This window comes from Corylus avellana, chromosome 1 (assembly GCF_965113065.1).
Source record: "Corylus avellana chromosome 1, dhCorAvel1.hap1.2, whole genome shotgun sequence".
Lineage (NCBI taxonomy): Eukaryota > Viridiplantae > Streptophyta > Magnoliopsida > Fagales > Betulaceae > Corylus > Corylus avellana.
In genome coordinates this window covers 47,873,855-47,889,994 of record NC_142490.1, presented here as the reverse complement: position 1 = coordinate 47,889,994, position 16,140 = coordinate 47,873,855, and the positions used below count along the sequence as shown (strand labels likewise).

At 36.0% G+C, this 16,140-nt stretch overlaps 1 protein-coding gene across 1 annotated transcript; it reads right to left on the bottom strand.

The window, feature by feature from the left end:
* Positions 1–11,466: 11,466 nt before the first annotated feature.
* Positions 11,467–12,726, bottom strand: LOC132170200 (uncharacterized). Its single transcript, XM_088512285.1, has 3 exons — positions 12,542–12,726; positions 12,332–12,416; positions 11,467–12,192 (listed from the first exon to the last, which is right to left on the bottom strand). The coding sequence occupies exons 1-3, from the start codon at positions 12,551–12,553 to the stop codon at positions 11,672–11,674; spliced, it is 618 nt and encodes a 205-aa protein (XP_088368411.1). The 5' UTR covers positions 12,554–12,726; the 3' UTR covers positions 11,467–11,671.
* Positions 12,727–16,140: the final 3,414 nt, after the last annotated feature.

Sequence of the window (16,140 nt, the reverse complement as noted above, 5' to 3'; positions counted from 1 at the left end):
TTAAAACCTAACAATTAAAAGATCTTTAACGTGGGATGGGGGACTCGGAGAAGGAAAAAGAAGTGGGCCTCCAAAAAGAGTTGCAGACAATGTTGGAAAAAGAAGAAATAAAGTGGAAACAAAAATCAAAGGAGGCATGGCTCAAGGAGGGAGATAAAAATACTAAATTCTTCCACGATTGTGCAACCCAAAGAAAACAAAGAAATTCCATTGATGGTATTATTGATGAGCAGGGGCGGTTTTGTGAGTCAAAAGGGGACGTGGAGTAAGTGTTTGTTAATTATTACCAAACATTATTTACATCCGAGGCCCAAACCGATCCAAATTTATGCTTGGGAAGAGCTTGAGTGTCGTGTGTCCTCTGAGATGAACGATGGTGTGATAAGGGATTTTTTTGTAAAAAAGGTACTTACAGCTTTGAAACAAATGTCACCCTACAAAGCCCCGGGACTTGATGGTTTCTCTGCGCGTTTCTTTCTTGACAATTGGGAGGTGGTAGGTGAGGAGGTATGTCAATCTGTACTAGCAATTTTAAATTCCGGTATAATTGCAAGAGAATTCAATTTTACGTATATAGCACTTATACCTAAGACTCCTAACCCTAAAAGGGTGACGGAGTTTAAGCCTATAAGTCTATGTAATATTTTTTATAAGATTATCTCCAAAGTCCTTGCTAATAGAATTAAGGTGATTTTGCCTAACCTGATTTCTATGAACCAAAGTGCCTTTATATCAGGGAGGTTGATCACTGATAATATTTTGGCCCCCTATGAGACATTGCATTCAATGCATACTCGTATGTGGGGGAAGGAGGGGTATATAGCTATCAAATTGGACATGAGTAAGGCATATGATCGGGTGGAGTGGGACTTCCTGGAGGCTATTATGAGAAGATTGGGTTTCACTGAGCAATGGGTTAATCTCATCATGATGTGTGTTCGTTCGGTCAACTATGCCATCTTGGTGAATGGTAATCTTGTGGGCCAAATTTATCCATCATGGGGCTTAAGGCAAGGAGACCCCATTTCACCTTATTTGTTCTTACTTTGTGCGAAGGCGTTGAGCTCTCTCCTTGTCAAGGCGGGGCAAAATGGGTATATTAAAGGGGTGCCTACTTCAAAAAGGGGTCCGAAGATCAACCACCTATTTTTTGCAGATGACAATTTACTGTTTTGCAGGGCTGATTTGAAGCACTGGAATCGGATAACAAAAGTTTTGGATACTTATGCACATGCCTCAGGACAACGGTTGAACAAAGAAAAAACTGCTATCTTTTTTAGCAGAGGTGAAGAAAAAAATTTTAGAAGTGGCGGGAATTCCTGAATCGCAGCGGTTTGATACGTAATTGGGGCCCCCGGCTTTAGTCGGAAAATCCAAAATGGCGAAATTCCAAAGTATCAAGACCCGGGTGTGGAAGAGGTTGCAAGACTGAAATTGAATTTCCTTTCTCAAGCCAGAAAAGAGATTTTGTTAAAGGCGGTAGTTCAAGCAATCCCTACGTATAGCATAAGCGTCTTCCTTCTACCAAAGGCTTTATGCAATGATATTAATTATTTGATGAAGAGGTGTTGATGGTGGAATCAATCAAATGAGAAACATATACATTGGATGAGTTGGGAGAAGCTTGGAGTGGCAAAATCACAAGGTGGTATGGGGTTTAGAGATCTCATCTTTTTACCAAGCTCTCTTGGCAAAACAATGTTGGCGGTTATGGACCAATCCAGACAGTTTATATGGTGAAATCTCCTCCAAAGGTTTTGAATGCGGAAGCAAAAGTGAAGGAGCTAATTAATCATCAGGGCCAGGGGTGGAAATTAACATTATTAAGAGAGATCTTCAATCTGGAGGATCAGATGGCTATTCAATCGGTTCTATTAAGTTGCCTCAATCAGACAGACAAGCTGGTGTGGAGAGGGGCTCAAAATGGTGTGTTCTTGGTGAGTAGCGCTTACCACATGTTGAAAGAGCGAGATAGCGGCCAACAACCTGAAAGTTCTAGTAGAAGTGGGCACAACGCTTTATGGCAGGGAATTTGGAACATGCATGCTCCAAGTGCAGTTAAAAATTTCACGTGGAGAGCTTGTAAAAACCTCCTACCGACTAAGGATAACCTACTGAGGAAAAGGGTTATTGAGGATCCCATGTGTCCCACTTGTAGTTTGGAGGCCGAAACTACTTTCCATGGCCAATGGGATTGCCCGGCGTCTAGGGATGTTTGGGGTGCGAGTCTAATAGCTTTCCAAAAGAGCAATTTTTCAGGGTTAGATTTTTTCCAAGTTGATGGGGACTTATTTGTGAAGGGGGGTGGTGAAGTCCTTCACTTATTATCAGAAATTTCACGACGAATTTGGCTGCGACAAAATGCTTGGATATTCAAAGGCACGTTCTCTCACCTAGATTTTGTAGTTCGGGAAACTAAAAGGGCGGTGATCAATTATGAGCAAGCGAACAAGTCTGAAGATCAGCAAGGTTTTGCCCAAGTCCAACGTCAAGTACATTGAGTTAAGCCAGTTGCAGGGTGGACCAAAGTGAACATGGATGCAGGTTTGGACAAAAAAGCTGGGGTGATGGGCTTCGGTATTATTATGCGTGATCAGGAAGGGAAGTTCTTAGCTGCGAAATGTATTAGGAGATTGGGTTTATAGGAGTCTTCAGCAGCAGAGGCCATGGCAGCCTTCTATGGGGCAGTTTTCGGCCATGAGAGAGGAGTGCAACACATTATTATTGAAGGGGATGCCAAGCAAATCATTGACGCCATCCAAGACAAGGGTTTGAACTCTAGTATGTTTGGTCCCTTGATAGATGATGTAAAGCTGTGCTTAAATGATTTTTCCAGGTGGCAAGTAAACCATGTGTATCGCGAGGCAAATAGGGTGCCGCATGACTAGCAAAAATGGCCCTTTAACAGGTCAATGATATTGTATAGATTGAGGAGTGTCCGTCTTGTATCAGAGATATTTTACTGACAGAGCAATTGATCTGCCAATGATCCATTTATGAAATATTATCAAGCTTGAATTTTCAAAAAAGATAATAGGGTAAGATAATGAAAGTGTAATTTTTAATATTGCTCGATAAAAATATAACAATATGAACATTTTGCAGGTCTTAGTTGATAAATTTCTGCTCATTGTTTTATGAAATTAAATGTTTTTTTTAAAAAAAAAAAAAAAAATTACAAATATATGATAGTTGGCTAGTTGAACTGCACCCAATTCGGACAGATAATTGAAAGAGGACTCCAATGATACTCAATTATTCAAACAAGTAAGTCCCATAACTCAATCTATCCAAACAACTTTTAACCCATGAGCTTCTTCGCCAACAAATAACAACAATAGAAAGATAGAAAGAGAAAGAAATTTCAGTACAAAGAGCATCAAAAAGAAAATAAATTGTCTGATTATGGAAAACTAAAAGAAAGAAACGGAAAAAGAAAAGAAAAGGAAACCAAAAAAAAAATGTACTTCTCAGCAAAACACACATTTTTCCTATTCAAAATTGGGATGGGCCTACAGCAGATCTTTAGTTGCATTTACAGCTGACGATGGGCTCGATAACTCGGGTTGTTGGAACCAGGCCAGTAACATGTCTTTGCACTTAAAGTCTTCTCCCAAGATTTGGGCTGATTTTTGAAGCCCAGTCCCGGACCAAGACAGTTATAGTCGGGCCTGGGCCAGTCCAGCCGCTTTTTATAAAATTCTTTTATGCGTTAGCTTTATATATATATATATATATATATATATATATAAACAAAATCTTGAGCCATTCGAGATGTTCTGTCTCCTGATTTACAAAGAAACACTCAAAATATTCTTTTGATACCTTACAATTATCGAAGGAGTTTTTTATACACTCAGCCCCTAATTATTTGGGCCAAACTACCCAATTATTTACTTTAGACCCCTTACATATTTGTTGGGTTCTCCCGCCCCACTCCATTTGTAGTTTTATTTTATTCTAATGGGTTAATCATATTTTTAATACCTAAGTTTTGTATTAAAAATAGTACATGACTTATAAGTAAATACTAGTTTAATGCATTCGTTATTATTCTGTTAGTCAAATTAACGGACTGCCATAGGAGTGGTTTCGGCCATTCCCTACGGCTCGTCTGGGGGTGGCCAAGGGCGGCTCAATGGCTAGGCCACTGAAGCGGTCGCCTAGGGCCCCCAGTTAGTAAGGTCCTAAATTTTTTTTAATAAGGCCCAAAAACAATTTTAATTTTATTTTAACTTAAGGCCTATTTTTATTTTTATTTTTAAATAAGGCCAAAAAAATTTTCCCATAAAAATTTAAGGCCTCTAAAAGACTAAAATAAGGCCCCAATATAATAAGTCTATTTTAAAATAAGACCAATTAACCTAAAAAACCAAAAATGCCACATCAATTTTTTTGGACAACTAATTAAAAGTTAAATTTAAAAGTCCTTAAACAACAATGAGAATGAAAATAATAATAATATTATTATAATAAATATTATTTAATTAATATTTAAATATTAAAAAAAAATAAAGTCCAACTTCAAAATTTCACCTAAGGCCCTCAAATACATTGAGTCGGCCCTGGGGGTGGCCGAATCACTTCTTAGGCATTTGGTGTTAGTTCGGCCACCCAAATGGCCAAAACACGGTGGCTAAGACCACTTCCATTACAGTTCATTAGTTTGGTTGATGAAATAGTAATGATGATACTAAACTAATATTTAGATACAAATGAAAACCGAGGTAAAAAAAAACAAGAAAAAATGTGAAAACAAAAAGTAATAGTTAATTTGCTAAAAAGAAAACGTGTATTTGGATGAACATCTCGCCATATGGTGGCCATACCACTAAACAGAAAGATAAGCGAATAATGATAGCCGATAGGCCACGTTTCACACGCAAGGCCAATCCTAAGTATGTGGAGGGATGTTCATATGCTGCACCATGTGCAAAAGTAGGCAACGTGGGCAAGAGGGGCATCTGTTAGGCCCTGTTCTTGGACGACAGAAGAGGAAGTGGAAAACGTACTTTGAACAAATCCAAATGGCAGTAGCTATGGACAGGTTGTAGAATACATTCATCTGCTACTACGGACAAGGAGGAGATGGGACATAGGTCATGTGAAGAGAGAGGTAAACATGGCAGCACATACTCTTGCAAGAGAAGCTTCAAGGTCATCTATTGATAGAGTGTGGATTGAGGAGACATCTTATTGTGTTTCTCATATTGTTTTTTTAGAGCAGTTGGCTCTATCTTTGTAGAGCTTTGGCTCTTGAATTGTTATCTAATGAAGATTATGTCTTTTTCAACAAAAAAAAAAAAAAAATCTTCCTTTGCCACTGTATATATATTTGTTATTAGAATAGGAGTAATGATTGTTGAATGTTTTTACATTAAAATGAACTGTAGTTACTCCGACTCTCTGTTCTACTGATCGAATCGTTTTAATTTGTTTCACTCTGATTGGGACATATACTTTAGAATAAATCTCCCTCCTCTTCTCCATGAGCACCTTATGGACATGTGCACGTGCCCATCAGGCTCAAGATTAAAACCTCTCATTCCAATTCCATGGCCATACTTTAAGGTAAGGTCATAGAGAGAGCGGGTCCATAGGTGATACGGACCTGAAAAGAAAAGGGATTGTTCTGTTCAATGAATATGAACCATGCTCTTTTTCTCTCTAAAGCAGTTCCGTACGATGAGGATAGGTGTCTTTTTTTTTTTTTTTTTTTTTTTTTCTAATTAAAAAGGGAAAAAGGTTACAAGAGGGAACCTTTATCACTTTTATTAACTCTTCTTATGTGTTGTTATATCTCGCTCCTGATGAATGATGGAGAGGGCTCGAGGAAAAAAATAAAAATAAAATAAAAAATAACAGTAGATTAATCATCAAGATTTTTAAACTAATCATTCATGCTCTGTTATGCGTTGTTGATGTTGAGTAAAGTTCAACTGCATTTGTTTATTCTTTACTTGCTTCATAATCATAGGATTAGAAAAGATTAACAATGTTGCTGCCATGCTGGGCCGGTTAATGTCGATGGACATTGGTTGTCGGTTGTTCTCTTGAGTGAATGCTACATGAGTTATAAGGTTTTTTTTTTTTATTATTATTATTATTTTTAAAAAAAGAAGTAATTTCCTAGCTATTTAATCATCTCCTTTCCATAGTGCACCTATATATATACTTTTTGCTCATTTTTTATAACTAAATTCTATCTGTTCTCCGAGAGGTTAAGGTCATAGGAATACCACCTATTTAGAACTCTTCGGTCCATTTTAGACTAGAGAATATTCAGTTAATGGTTTATAGAGAGATCTTGAGGCCATAAATAGGACATATGTCTTATTAATAAAAATAATAAAAAAATATTATATATATATATATATATATATATATATATATATATATATATATATTTAAAAAAATTATAAAAAATTAAGGGGTGGCTGACCACCGCATTGGAGGTGGCCGGACCACCCCTAAGGACCATGGGGTAGCTTCGGCCAGCTTAGACCATCCTGTTCCCACCTATTCACCACGCTATTCTATCGATCTATTAACTAATTAACTCTCTCGATCTGTATAAGTAACACAAATTAATGAATTAATCAACGATCCATTTCATGTGCTTATATATATATATATATATATATATATATATATATATATATATATATTAATGGGAAATAGTTAATAATAAGTAGATAGATAAATGATAGAAATTTCATACAAACTATCCAGAGAAAGAAAAGTACCATGCATTTCTTTAAGTATGAGAAGCACATAATATCTAATTAATGTTATTAAAAAACATAATTAGTACGAAATTTATGTCCACAAAAAGAAGGTTATAATCATTTACCAAAAATTATATTTTAGGGGAAATTTCACTTTATCCCTATGAACTTTCGCACATTTTGCAAATACTCTTCCAATGTTCAAAATCTCTTACTTTGGTGTATAGAACTTTGATTTCCTTCCACTTTCTCCCTTGCGTTAGGATTTTCTGTTAAATCCTAACGGATAGGTGTGAAATTACTAAAATACCCTTATTTTTTATTAAAAAATAATTTTTCGGAGAATTTTAGTTTAAAATTAGAATTTCAATACTTTTACAGTTGACAATAACAATGATGCTGAAGGTTAACCTTCAGTGCCATCGCTGCTTCAAGAAGGTGAAGAAAACTCTATGCTGAAGGTTGACCACTTGTCCTTATGCCTGTGCCTGTTTCTGGACCTGTACATGTACATGCACTTGTAACTGCATGTGCCTGTCCATGTACCCATAATTGAAATTAATATAGATCTAGAGCCTTTGTCATAGCTAGGTCGCCTAGGTTAGAAGACATCTGTACTAAAATAATTCTTCTGGTTTCTATGGCTAATGTTCTTATTTGATTCGCTTGAGCAAATATGGTGAAGATAGTTTGATTGTTAAACTCATGACTATATGCATAGATGATAGATGCTTGCATTTGCATGCAATCATACATGATGATGAATCCCAAACTTGAAATATGTGTAAAGAAATTTCACCCCAATAAAACCCCAGGAAAGTAAGAAGTGAAAATGAATGAAGTCTTCTTTAATATTAAAGTAAGAGAGATGAGGCGAATTGAAGGCTTGGTGGTACTGTTAAACAAAAAGTGCATATAATTAATCTTATTTTCGGCCAGAAGTTTAAAATCAGATGTGTGACACGGATTGCTGGATATATATATATATATATATATATATATATATATGGACGTAGAAATACGTATGCATGCATGGTAGCACGTACGTGTGGAATGAAAAAATTATGACACGATATATGAAAAGGAAATGCATACCATATTTAACTAATTATCTAACTATGGTTACCCAAAAAAGAAAGGAGTACTTGTCTATGACATCATGACAAAATCATCAACAATTTAAAAATTATTAAACTGTTAACTAGACTTTAAGCTTATACAAGCCGAAACCATTTTTTTAAAGCTAATTAGCTTTTAATTAATCTATCAACTTTCCTTAAACATGCTGAAACCATTTATCTTTTTTTTTCTTTTTTTTTTTTCAATTGTTACATAAAAATATATGAGAAATGCTACAGACACTTCTTAACGTGATTTTTAAAATAATTATTATTAAATCGAAATATAATAATAATTTATCAAAAATTCAATAGTAATTTTAAAAATTACATTAAAGAGTACTTTGAGAGTATGAGCATAGAAGTGGAATTGCAGCATTACTCAAAATATATTATCGCAATCCCTTTTGAACCAAACATGCAAATTACTGCAGTAACTAGCGGGCAAAAATAAGTCTCATGACATAATTTATGACAAACGCTTGATAATTTAGCGCCATGAATGATTGGTTTTTTTTGGTAGTGACCTAAAAGGATAAATACAACACTCACAGGCTCACAGCTTAGTGCTTACCATGGCCACCATGAAGACAACTCTATGATCATTTCACCTGCAACTGATAAGGACAGATTGAATAATTATATAATTCTTATAGAATTGAGAGATAAGACTTGTCTTATGACTTGGTGAGACTCTTGTCACGTTTGTTTCTAAGCCTTGTTTGTTTGCTTCTCACCATGTGAAGCCTATAATTGAACCCGACCTAGCTACGTACGTACCTTATAAATTTATAATATTTATCATGTTTTGAAGTTTTGATTAGTAGGGAAGGTGAGGAGGGCCAATCACAGCAGCCAGCACCGAGACAAATTAATGCTAGAGCCAAGGGTCACCGACTCACCGATCAAAAACCCCATGATGCACTTTTCAATCTTTTTATCATGGCATGAATTTTTCAAACGTGCGAAACCAACAGCTTTGCCATTGGCTCTAATCTAACCTTACCTGCTTTTTATTTTATTTATTTTATTATTTTTTATTTTTTTAAGCAAAGAGTGGAAGGGGGAAAGTCATGATATCGATCACGCACTCTCGCCCAAATTATAATTACCAATGTAATGCTTCTTTAAAAAAAAAAAAACAAAAAAAACAAAAAAGAAAGGAAAGTGATATTCATAATTTCGTATATTTTAAAAAGTAACTTTGTTTAAAAGTTATGAATTATTTAATTATAAAGTAAATCTATCGTCAATGTGTATGATTATGGAATCAACAGCACATTTTGTGATCCCATATAAGTTATAGTTGTTGGTTTTTCATCCACATTCTTTTAGTGCAAGGAAAGTGATATTCATGATTGAGTTTAACTTTGGTCAGGATGCTCCTTAAAACTCCAGTTTTACAGCCCTCAATCCCTAACTGATACATAAGTAAAAACTCAAAAAATGCACAAAAATAACATGCACCACACCATATTAGATTTGAGCTCAAAAGAGAGAGAGCTAGGTTCAGAGAACCTCGTGGTTGGGTGGCCAGACCCAGCCACGGCTTGGTCATGCACAACTGGGTCTGGCCATGACGACCTAGCTGTGAGTCACCTCTCCTGGCGCTGTGAGTCACATTTTTCGGCCTTTAGGGTGATAAAATTTCTAAAATGTTAACCTTCCACCTCTAGATTTTAAATTTAAATTCAAAAGTGAATTTTGAGACATTAGAAACATGTTTTAAAGTGTTAGAAATGGGTTTTGGGACATTAGAAATGAGTTTTGAGGCGGGTCACGGCCAATGAGACCCAGGCCCGCCATGAGTCTAGCAAACGCCCAGCAGCACCCAACACCACCACCAACGACCAGCACCACCCCCACCAACGACCCACCCATCAAACCAGAAAAGAAGGGTTGTTGAAGTAACTGATTGCATAATTTTTTTTTTTTGTTGATTTTGTTGGGTCTCTTTTGGTTCGGCTGAGTATGGCTAAATGGCCAGTTGGTCTTGTACCTTTGTTTTGGCTATGGCCGAATGGAAGAAGAGGGGATTTGGAGTTTGGGTTTTGTTTTTTCTGGTTTGACTGATTGGGGTTTTTTCCTATCTCTCTCTCTCTCTCTCTCTTGTGTCTCTCTCCTTCTGCAGGTTTTTTCCTCTCGCCAGATGGGCTGGGTGGCTCTCTCTCGTGCCTCTCTCCTTCTGCAGGTTTTTTCCTCTCGCCGGATGAGCTGGGTGGCTCGCCAGATGAGTTGGGTGGGCGTCGTGGGTCTCGCCGGCTACTTTTTTTTTCTTTTTCTTTTTTCTCTCTCTTTTCTCATTTTGATTTGCTGTTTTTGTTCTCACTTTGATTTTTTGCACTTTTCTTGGATTGGTGATGTGTCACATGGTGATTGGGTGCTGTAAAAGGGGTGGTTTGCATAAGTTTCGGACCGTAGGGGCTCTCATTCATGATTTCGTATATTTTAAAATGTAACTTTGTTTAAAAGTTATAAATTATTTAATTATAAAGTAAATCTATCATCAATGTGTATGTTTTGGAGTCAACAGCACATTTTGTGGCCCCATATAAGTTATAGTAGTTGGTTTTGATTATCAAATAACTAAATATTTGTTCGGATTCTATTTGCAAATAGATTGTGGAGTCAACAGCACATTTTGTGGCCCCATATAAGTTATAGTTGTTGGTAATTGTGATTATCAAATAACTAAATATTTGTTCGGATTCTATTTGCAAATAGATTGTTGAGTCAACAGCACATTTTGTGGCCCCATATAAGTTATAGTAGTTGGTTTTGATTATCAAATAACTAAATATTTGTTCGGATTCTATTTGCAAATAGATTGTTGATTCATTTGCATTAATTACTTAGAGCTGAAGAAAATCATAATGGTAAGGAAAATTAAAGGGAGTAAAAAAATTAAGTACAAATAATTTATGAGTAATTCGGTATTAAACACTTACATCTAACTAGGAAAAAGTCCAAAAAGGCTATATCTTACTCTTAATTCTTGATAATATTTTCAATACAAAATACTACCATATATTTATAGGAGAATTGTGATAGACGGAGATAATACAAGTATGTTAAGAAAACATGTGACACGCACACAAGAGTAACAGCAACGTACAAAAAACACATACGTTTGACAAAATACAACTTTTGCTTTTGAGGGGCCATAATTAATGATATTGGTCCAATTGATGTCCAACCAATATAGAACTATCGATAGTACTAAAGCGAATGCCATTCTTGTCGGCCAAAGAATTCTAATGGGAAGTCACATCCATTCCGATGAAACTTGCCTATATTCATCGTATACAGATTAATCAGTAAATGTGAGACAAATGTGAGACATTCAACAATTTTATTGTCAATTATATTCAATTTGTACAGTAAATGTGAGACAAATTTTATGAGGCCGATCACTATATATGACAAGGTGGTTGTACAACAAAAAATTATTTAAACATGCATTTTATATAGACTTTCTTAATTACCATTGTTATTCAGATTACTAAATTTACATATAAAATTGTCGAAAATAACTCCAACCACGGGTCCACGGGGAGCCGATAGAATTAATTAGTTATAAAACACTATGGAAAGGAAATGATTAATAGCTAATTAAGAAACTCATTTTATTTAAATATCATGGCAACTCACATAGCACTCAAGTAAATTAACAATTGTCCACCGGTACCGACATTAACCAGCCCAGCAACCTTATTAATCTTTTCTAATCCTATGAAGAAAGTAAAGAAAACAAAAATACGGACGAAGAAACTAGCACATGATGATGATGATGATGATACATATACATGATGCATGCACATCCATTTACATGACTGTGCATCCCGATGGATTTTCTTCAGAAAAGTAATCACAGCGGCTAACATAGCAGCCCCTATTGCAACCGCAGGTACCATAACTATCACACACTGGCCGCCCAGAGCCCACATAACATGGGCGTGGTTGGCCATGGCCTTGCAAGCACGGGCCCCCACTAACACCTTCAGAACATTCCCTACAACACACACCAATCGGGTAAACCGGTGGGCAAACCGGTACAAGCACAGGAACGACCTTGCAAGTAGGCGGTGGCGGTGGCGGGGGCGGTGGAGGAGGCGGGGGTGGTGGCGGTGGCGGTGGCGGTGGAGGAGGCGGGGGAGGAGGTGGGGGTGGGGGTGGGGGCGGTGGCGGAGGCGGAGGCGGAGGCGGAGGCGGTGGTACGATCTTAATGCACTTAATGCAATTGCCACCCTTGCAGCGTATCTTTTGCATAGTCTTTTCAGGACAGCAGCAAACGACTTTGATTGTCACAGTGTTTTTCTTCTCGTTGTATATCTGATCATGTATTTCTTCTCACGTTCACAAAAGTCAAGACAACAAAGAAACTCAGTCGTTTTCTTTTTGGATTTGATGATTGATCAGCGTGCCACGTACATTAAATCATACATATAAAGAAAGAAAGACTGAGAGAGGGAAATAGAGACTCACGAGGGAATTTACATAGAACCTTCTTCACCTTCTTGTAGCAGTGACGGCACTGAAGATCAACCTTCAGCTCCATTATTGTTGTACCCTTTAATTAAAAGTATGGACAAATTCTAATTAAATCCATATATATCAAGCCAAAATAATATGATAACATAGATTACAGCAGATGGGTATTAAGAGAAGAAAAACATAAAAAAAAACTTTACAAACCTTTTCTCCCATGGCTGTGAGGTATTCACATCGATCTTAGCCTCAGGCCCAAATTGAAAAGACCGTTTTATAGAGAAACTATAACTACAAGCTAGTGAGTAGTGTGATATATATCACTAAAACCGAAGGGCTAGAGGAGGCCGGACGAATCATATATAATATGTTTATATGGGGACGGGGAGGGCCCAAAGACGTCAAGAAATAAAGAGTACCAATGAAGAAAGTAGCTTGAAAAACAATATGGATAGAGAGAGAGAGGGGTCGTTTAATTTGCCTAAATGCTATGTAATGACTATACTTGTGGAATAGTAATTCAATATCCTTATTTTTATAAATAACACATAAATAGAACTCCAAAATATGTGGATGAGAATATATATCCTATGGGAGGGAACTGAAAGTCTTGCCATCTTCCATGATAATTAACCGATGACATCTTATTTCCTGCTAGAGTTTTAAAATCAAAGGTGTGATATTGTATTCATGGATAGATATATAGCATGTATGAAATACAAAAAATTATGGAACAAAGATACGCCCTTTTAGGATTAAGGTTTTGTTTTGTCATCATGCATGTCAGGAACAGCGCATACTCATAATAGAATATATACTTGCTGAGTCGATCTGCAGATTCTCAATAATTGAGGTGGCTAATTTGGAGCTGTTTGGGTGGTGCAAAATCCACCCACCCAAACAATTTGAAACGTGTGTCCCACCAGACAGGTGGGCTTGCAGCCACCGAATGTTTGTTGCATTTCTTGGAAGTTACGGGGAAGCTTGGAATTGAAGTTAGGAGAAGTAAGTCATTCAGTCCGTACCATATACAGTACGGCAACCAATAAGCTCTACCCTTCACATGCTAATTAAACAGTAGAATTCATTTAATGAAACCACATTCTGAATTTCAAAGTTTAACTCAAACACAACATCATGATCTCTGGTTGATTTTAATTAAGTTTTATAAATGAGAAGGTAAAATTATCTTTTTCACATTTTTTAAGATAAAAATGTCATCTCTTTTATAAGAATTGGATTCTCTCAAACCCAAAGTGTTATCACTTTAATGTAAAGTTAATGTCAAGCATTTTAACATTGATAAGGATTCTTTGTAATTTAGTTGTTCAAATTTTACTTAATTCAGATTTTTTATTTTTTATTTATGGAAAGGTAGGGTGCAAAGCTCACCTATTGAGACGGTTTGGGGTGCAAAACCCTCTACTCAAAGTAAGTGGATTTTGTAGCTAGCTCCCTCTTCATAGGGTTGCTAGAATTGAGCCAATTATAAAAGATTCCAATCTATCCGATACTGATTCATATAATTGATTTAAAGCATACAAGTGAATCATTATTAAATTTTGATCAAATAATAATTTTAAAAATTACCTCATTTTTTAAGAGATACAAATCTAATAATACTCAACCCATCAATTGGTTTTTTTGGCCACCGATTTTATTGTCTGAACATTAACCAAACTTGTGTCCTTGAGTCGACCAATTGCAAGAGCAATTCGTGTCCTTTTCTGGGGCATCCACTTCGAAAGTTTCAATGTTTTTTTTTTTTTTTTTTTTTTAATCTCTTCGAAAGTTTCAATGTATTAATAAGGGAAGGTGGATTCCACTCTCCCAAAAGAAAAATTGTACATTCTTTTTTATGTAAAGCCTCTTTGATTTTACTTGTCCTTTTCTATTAGCTTAATTTATAAGCTCAATAATGATCACGTGCATAAGTAGATTCAAAGACAATTTCTAATGTATTTGTTTCATTACGTATTGCACAGTTAGCAGCGGATCGTTGGTAATCTAATTTGGATTAAGAGTTGAGAATGGGCGCCGTATAATGCTTTTTTAGTAACAGCTGGTTCCAAAAAAAAAAAAAAGTTGAGAATGGGCTAGACTCCATGGGCTTGGACCCGGCCGGGCCAGCACCATGTCTTTGCACCAATAAAACCCCAGGAAAGTAAGAGGTGAAAATGAATGAAGTCTTCTTTAATATTGAAGTGAGAGAGATGAGGCAAAGTGAAGGCTTGGTGGTGTTAAACCAAAAGTGCATATAATTAATCTTATTTTCGGCCAGAATTTTAAAATCAGATGTGTGACACGGACTGCTGGAAAGGAAATGCCAACCATATTTAACTAATTATCTAACTATATATGGTTACCCAAAAAAGAAAGGAGTACTTGTCTATGACATCGATCATGACAAAATCATCAACAATTGAAAAATTATTAAACTGTTATCCAGACTTTAAGCTTATATCAAATAATTGATTTGGTTGGTATAAAAGTGATTACTATAACAAGATACAAAATAATTTTTATATCCAATGAATTAATTCAATTTTTCTCTTTTATATTTACTAGGGTGTGGATTCGAATATCCGCAATGGAGAATCTCCATGCCTGATTAGTATAAATCACTTTGATTCCCATTGATGTCCTACTGGGTCGGGCGGTTAAGTTATGGCTTGACTAATCTTAAGGGTGCGCCTGTGGTTTTCGGCGTCTAGGTCCCTCTTGAGCAGTCCCCTGCGGATTGGTGCTACTATAGTTATGTCCTGGTAGAATAACCACAATTGGTCTCCCCTTTAACCTTTTTTAATTAGAAAAAAAAAAATACTCATTCACTCAAAATTGCTTAGCTTTTAATTAATATTTCAACTTTCTTTAAACATGCCGAAACTTTTTTTTTTTACCATAAAAATATATGAGAAATGCTACACACTCTCTAACGTGGTTTTTAAAATAATGATCATTGAATCAAAATATAATAACAATCTATCCAAAATTTAATGATAATTTTAAAAATTACATCAAAAAGTTTGAGAGTATTAGCATAAGAGTGGAATCATAGCATTACTCAAAATATATTATATTTTCATTTATCTCAAACCTTTCGCAATCCCTTTTGAACCAAAGGGTGAGAGACAGCCAATTACCGCAATAACTAGCTAGTGGGCAAAATAAGTAATTCTCATGACATAATTTATGACAAAGGCGTGATAATTTAACGCCATGAATGAATGATTGATTTTTTTTTATTATTATTATCCAAAAGGGATAATTACAACCGTCACAGCTTAGTGCTTACCATGGCCACCATGGAGACAACCCTATGGTTATTTCACCAGCAACTGATAAGGACAGAGATTGAATTATATATATTTCTCATAGAGTTGAGAGCTAGATAAGACTTGTCTTATGACTTGGTGACACTCTTGTCACGTTTTTTAATTAGCCTTGTTTGTTGCTTCTCACCATATGAAGCCTATAATTGAACCTGACCTAACTACGTACCTTATACTATTTATCATGTTTTGAAGTTTTGATTAAATAGGGAAGGTGGTGAGGAGGGCCAATCACAGCAGCCAGCACAGAGGGAAATGCTAGAGCCAAGTCAGCGATCAGAAACCCCACGATGCTCTTTATGACTTTATACTACCGACACATCTGTCTATCATGGCATGAATTTTTCAAACGGGCCACACAACAATTATATCTTTCTCATTTGCTCCATCCTTACCACATATGACGCTTATAATAACGACAATTTATCTTTATAATAACCAACGTACGTATCTACCTGCTATTGGCTCTAAACT

Bases quoted from the DNA above. Each gene is read 5' to 3' on its own strand.
- LOC132170200 (XM_088512285.1), bottom strand. The intron at 12,193-12,331 runs GTGAGTCTCTAT...GAACGTGAGAAG, and splicing joins GGTTCTATGTAAATTCCCTC to AAATACATGATCAGATATAC.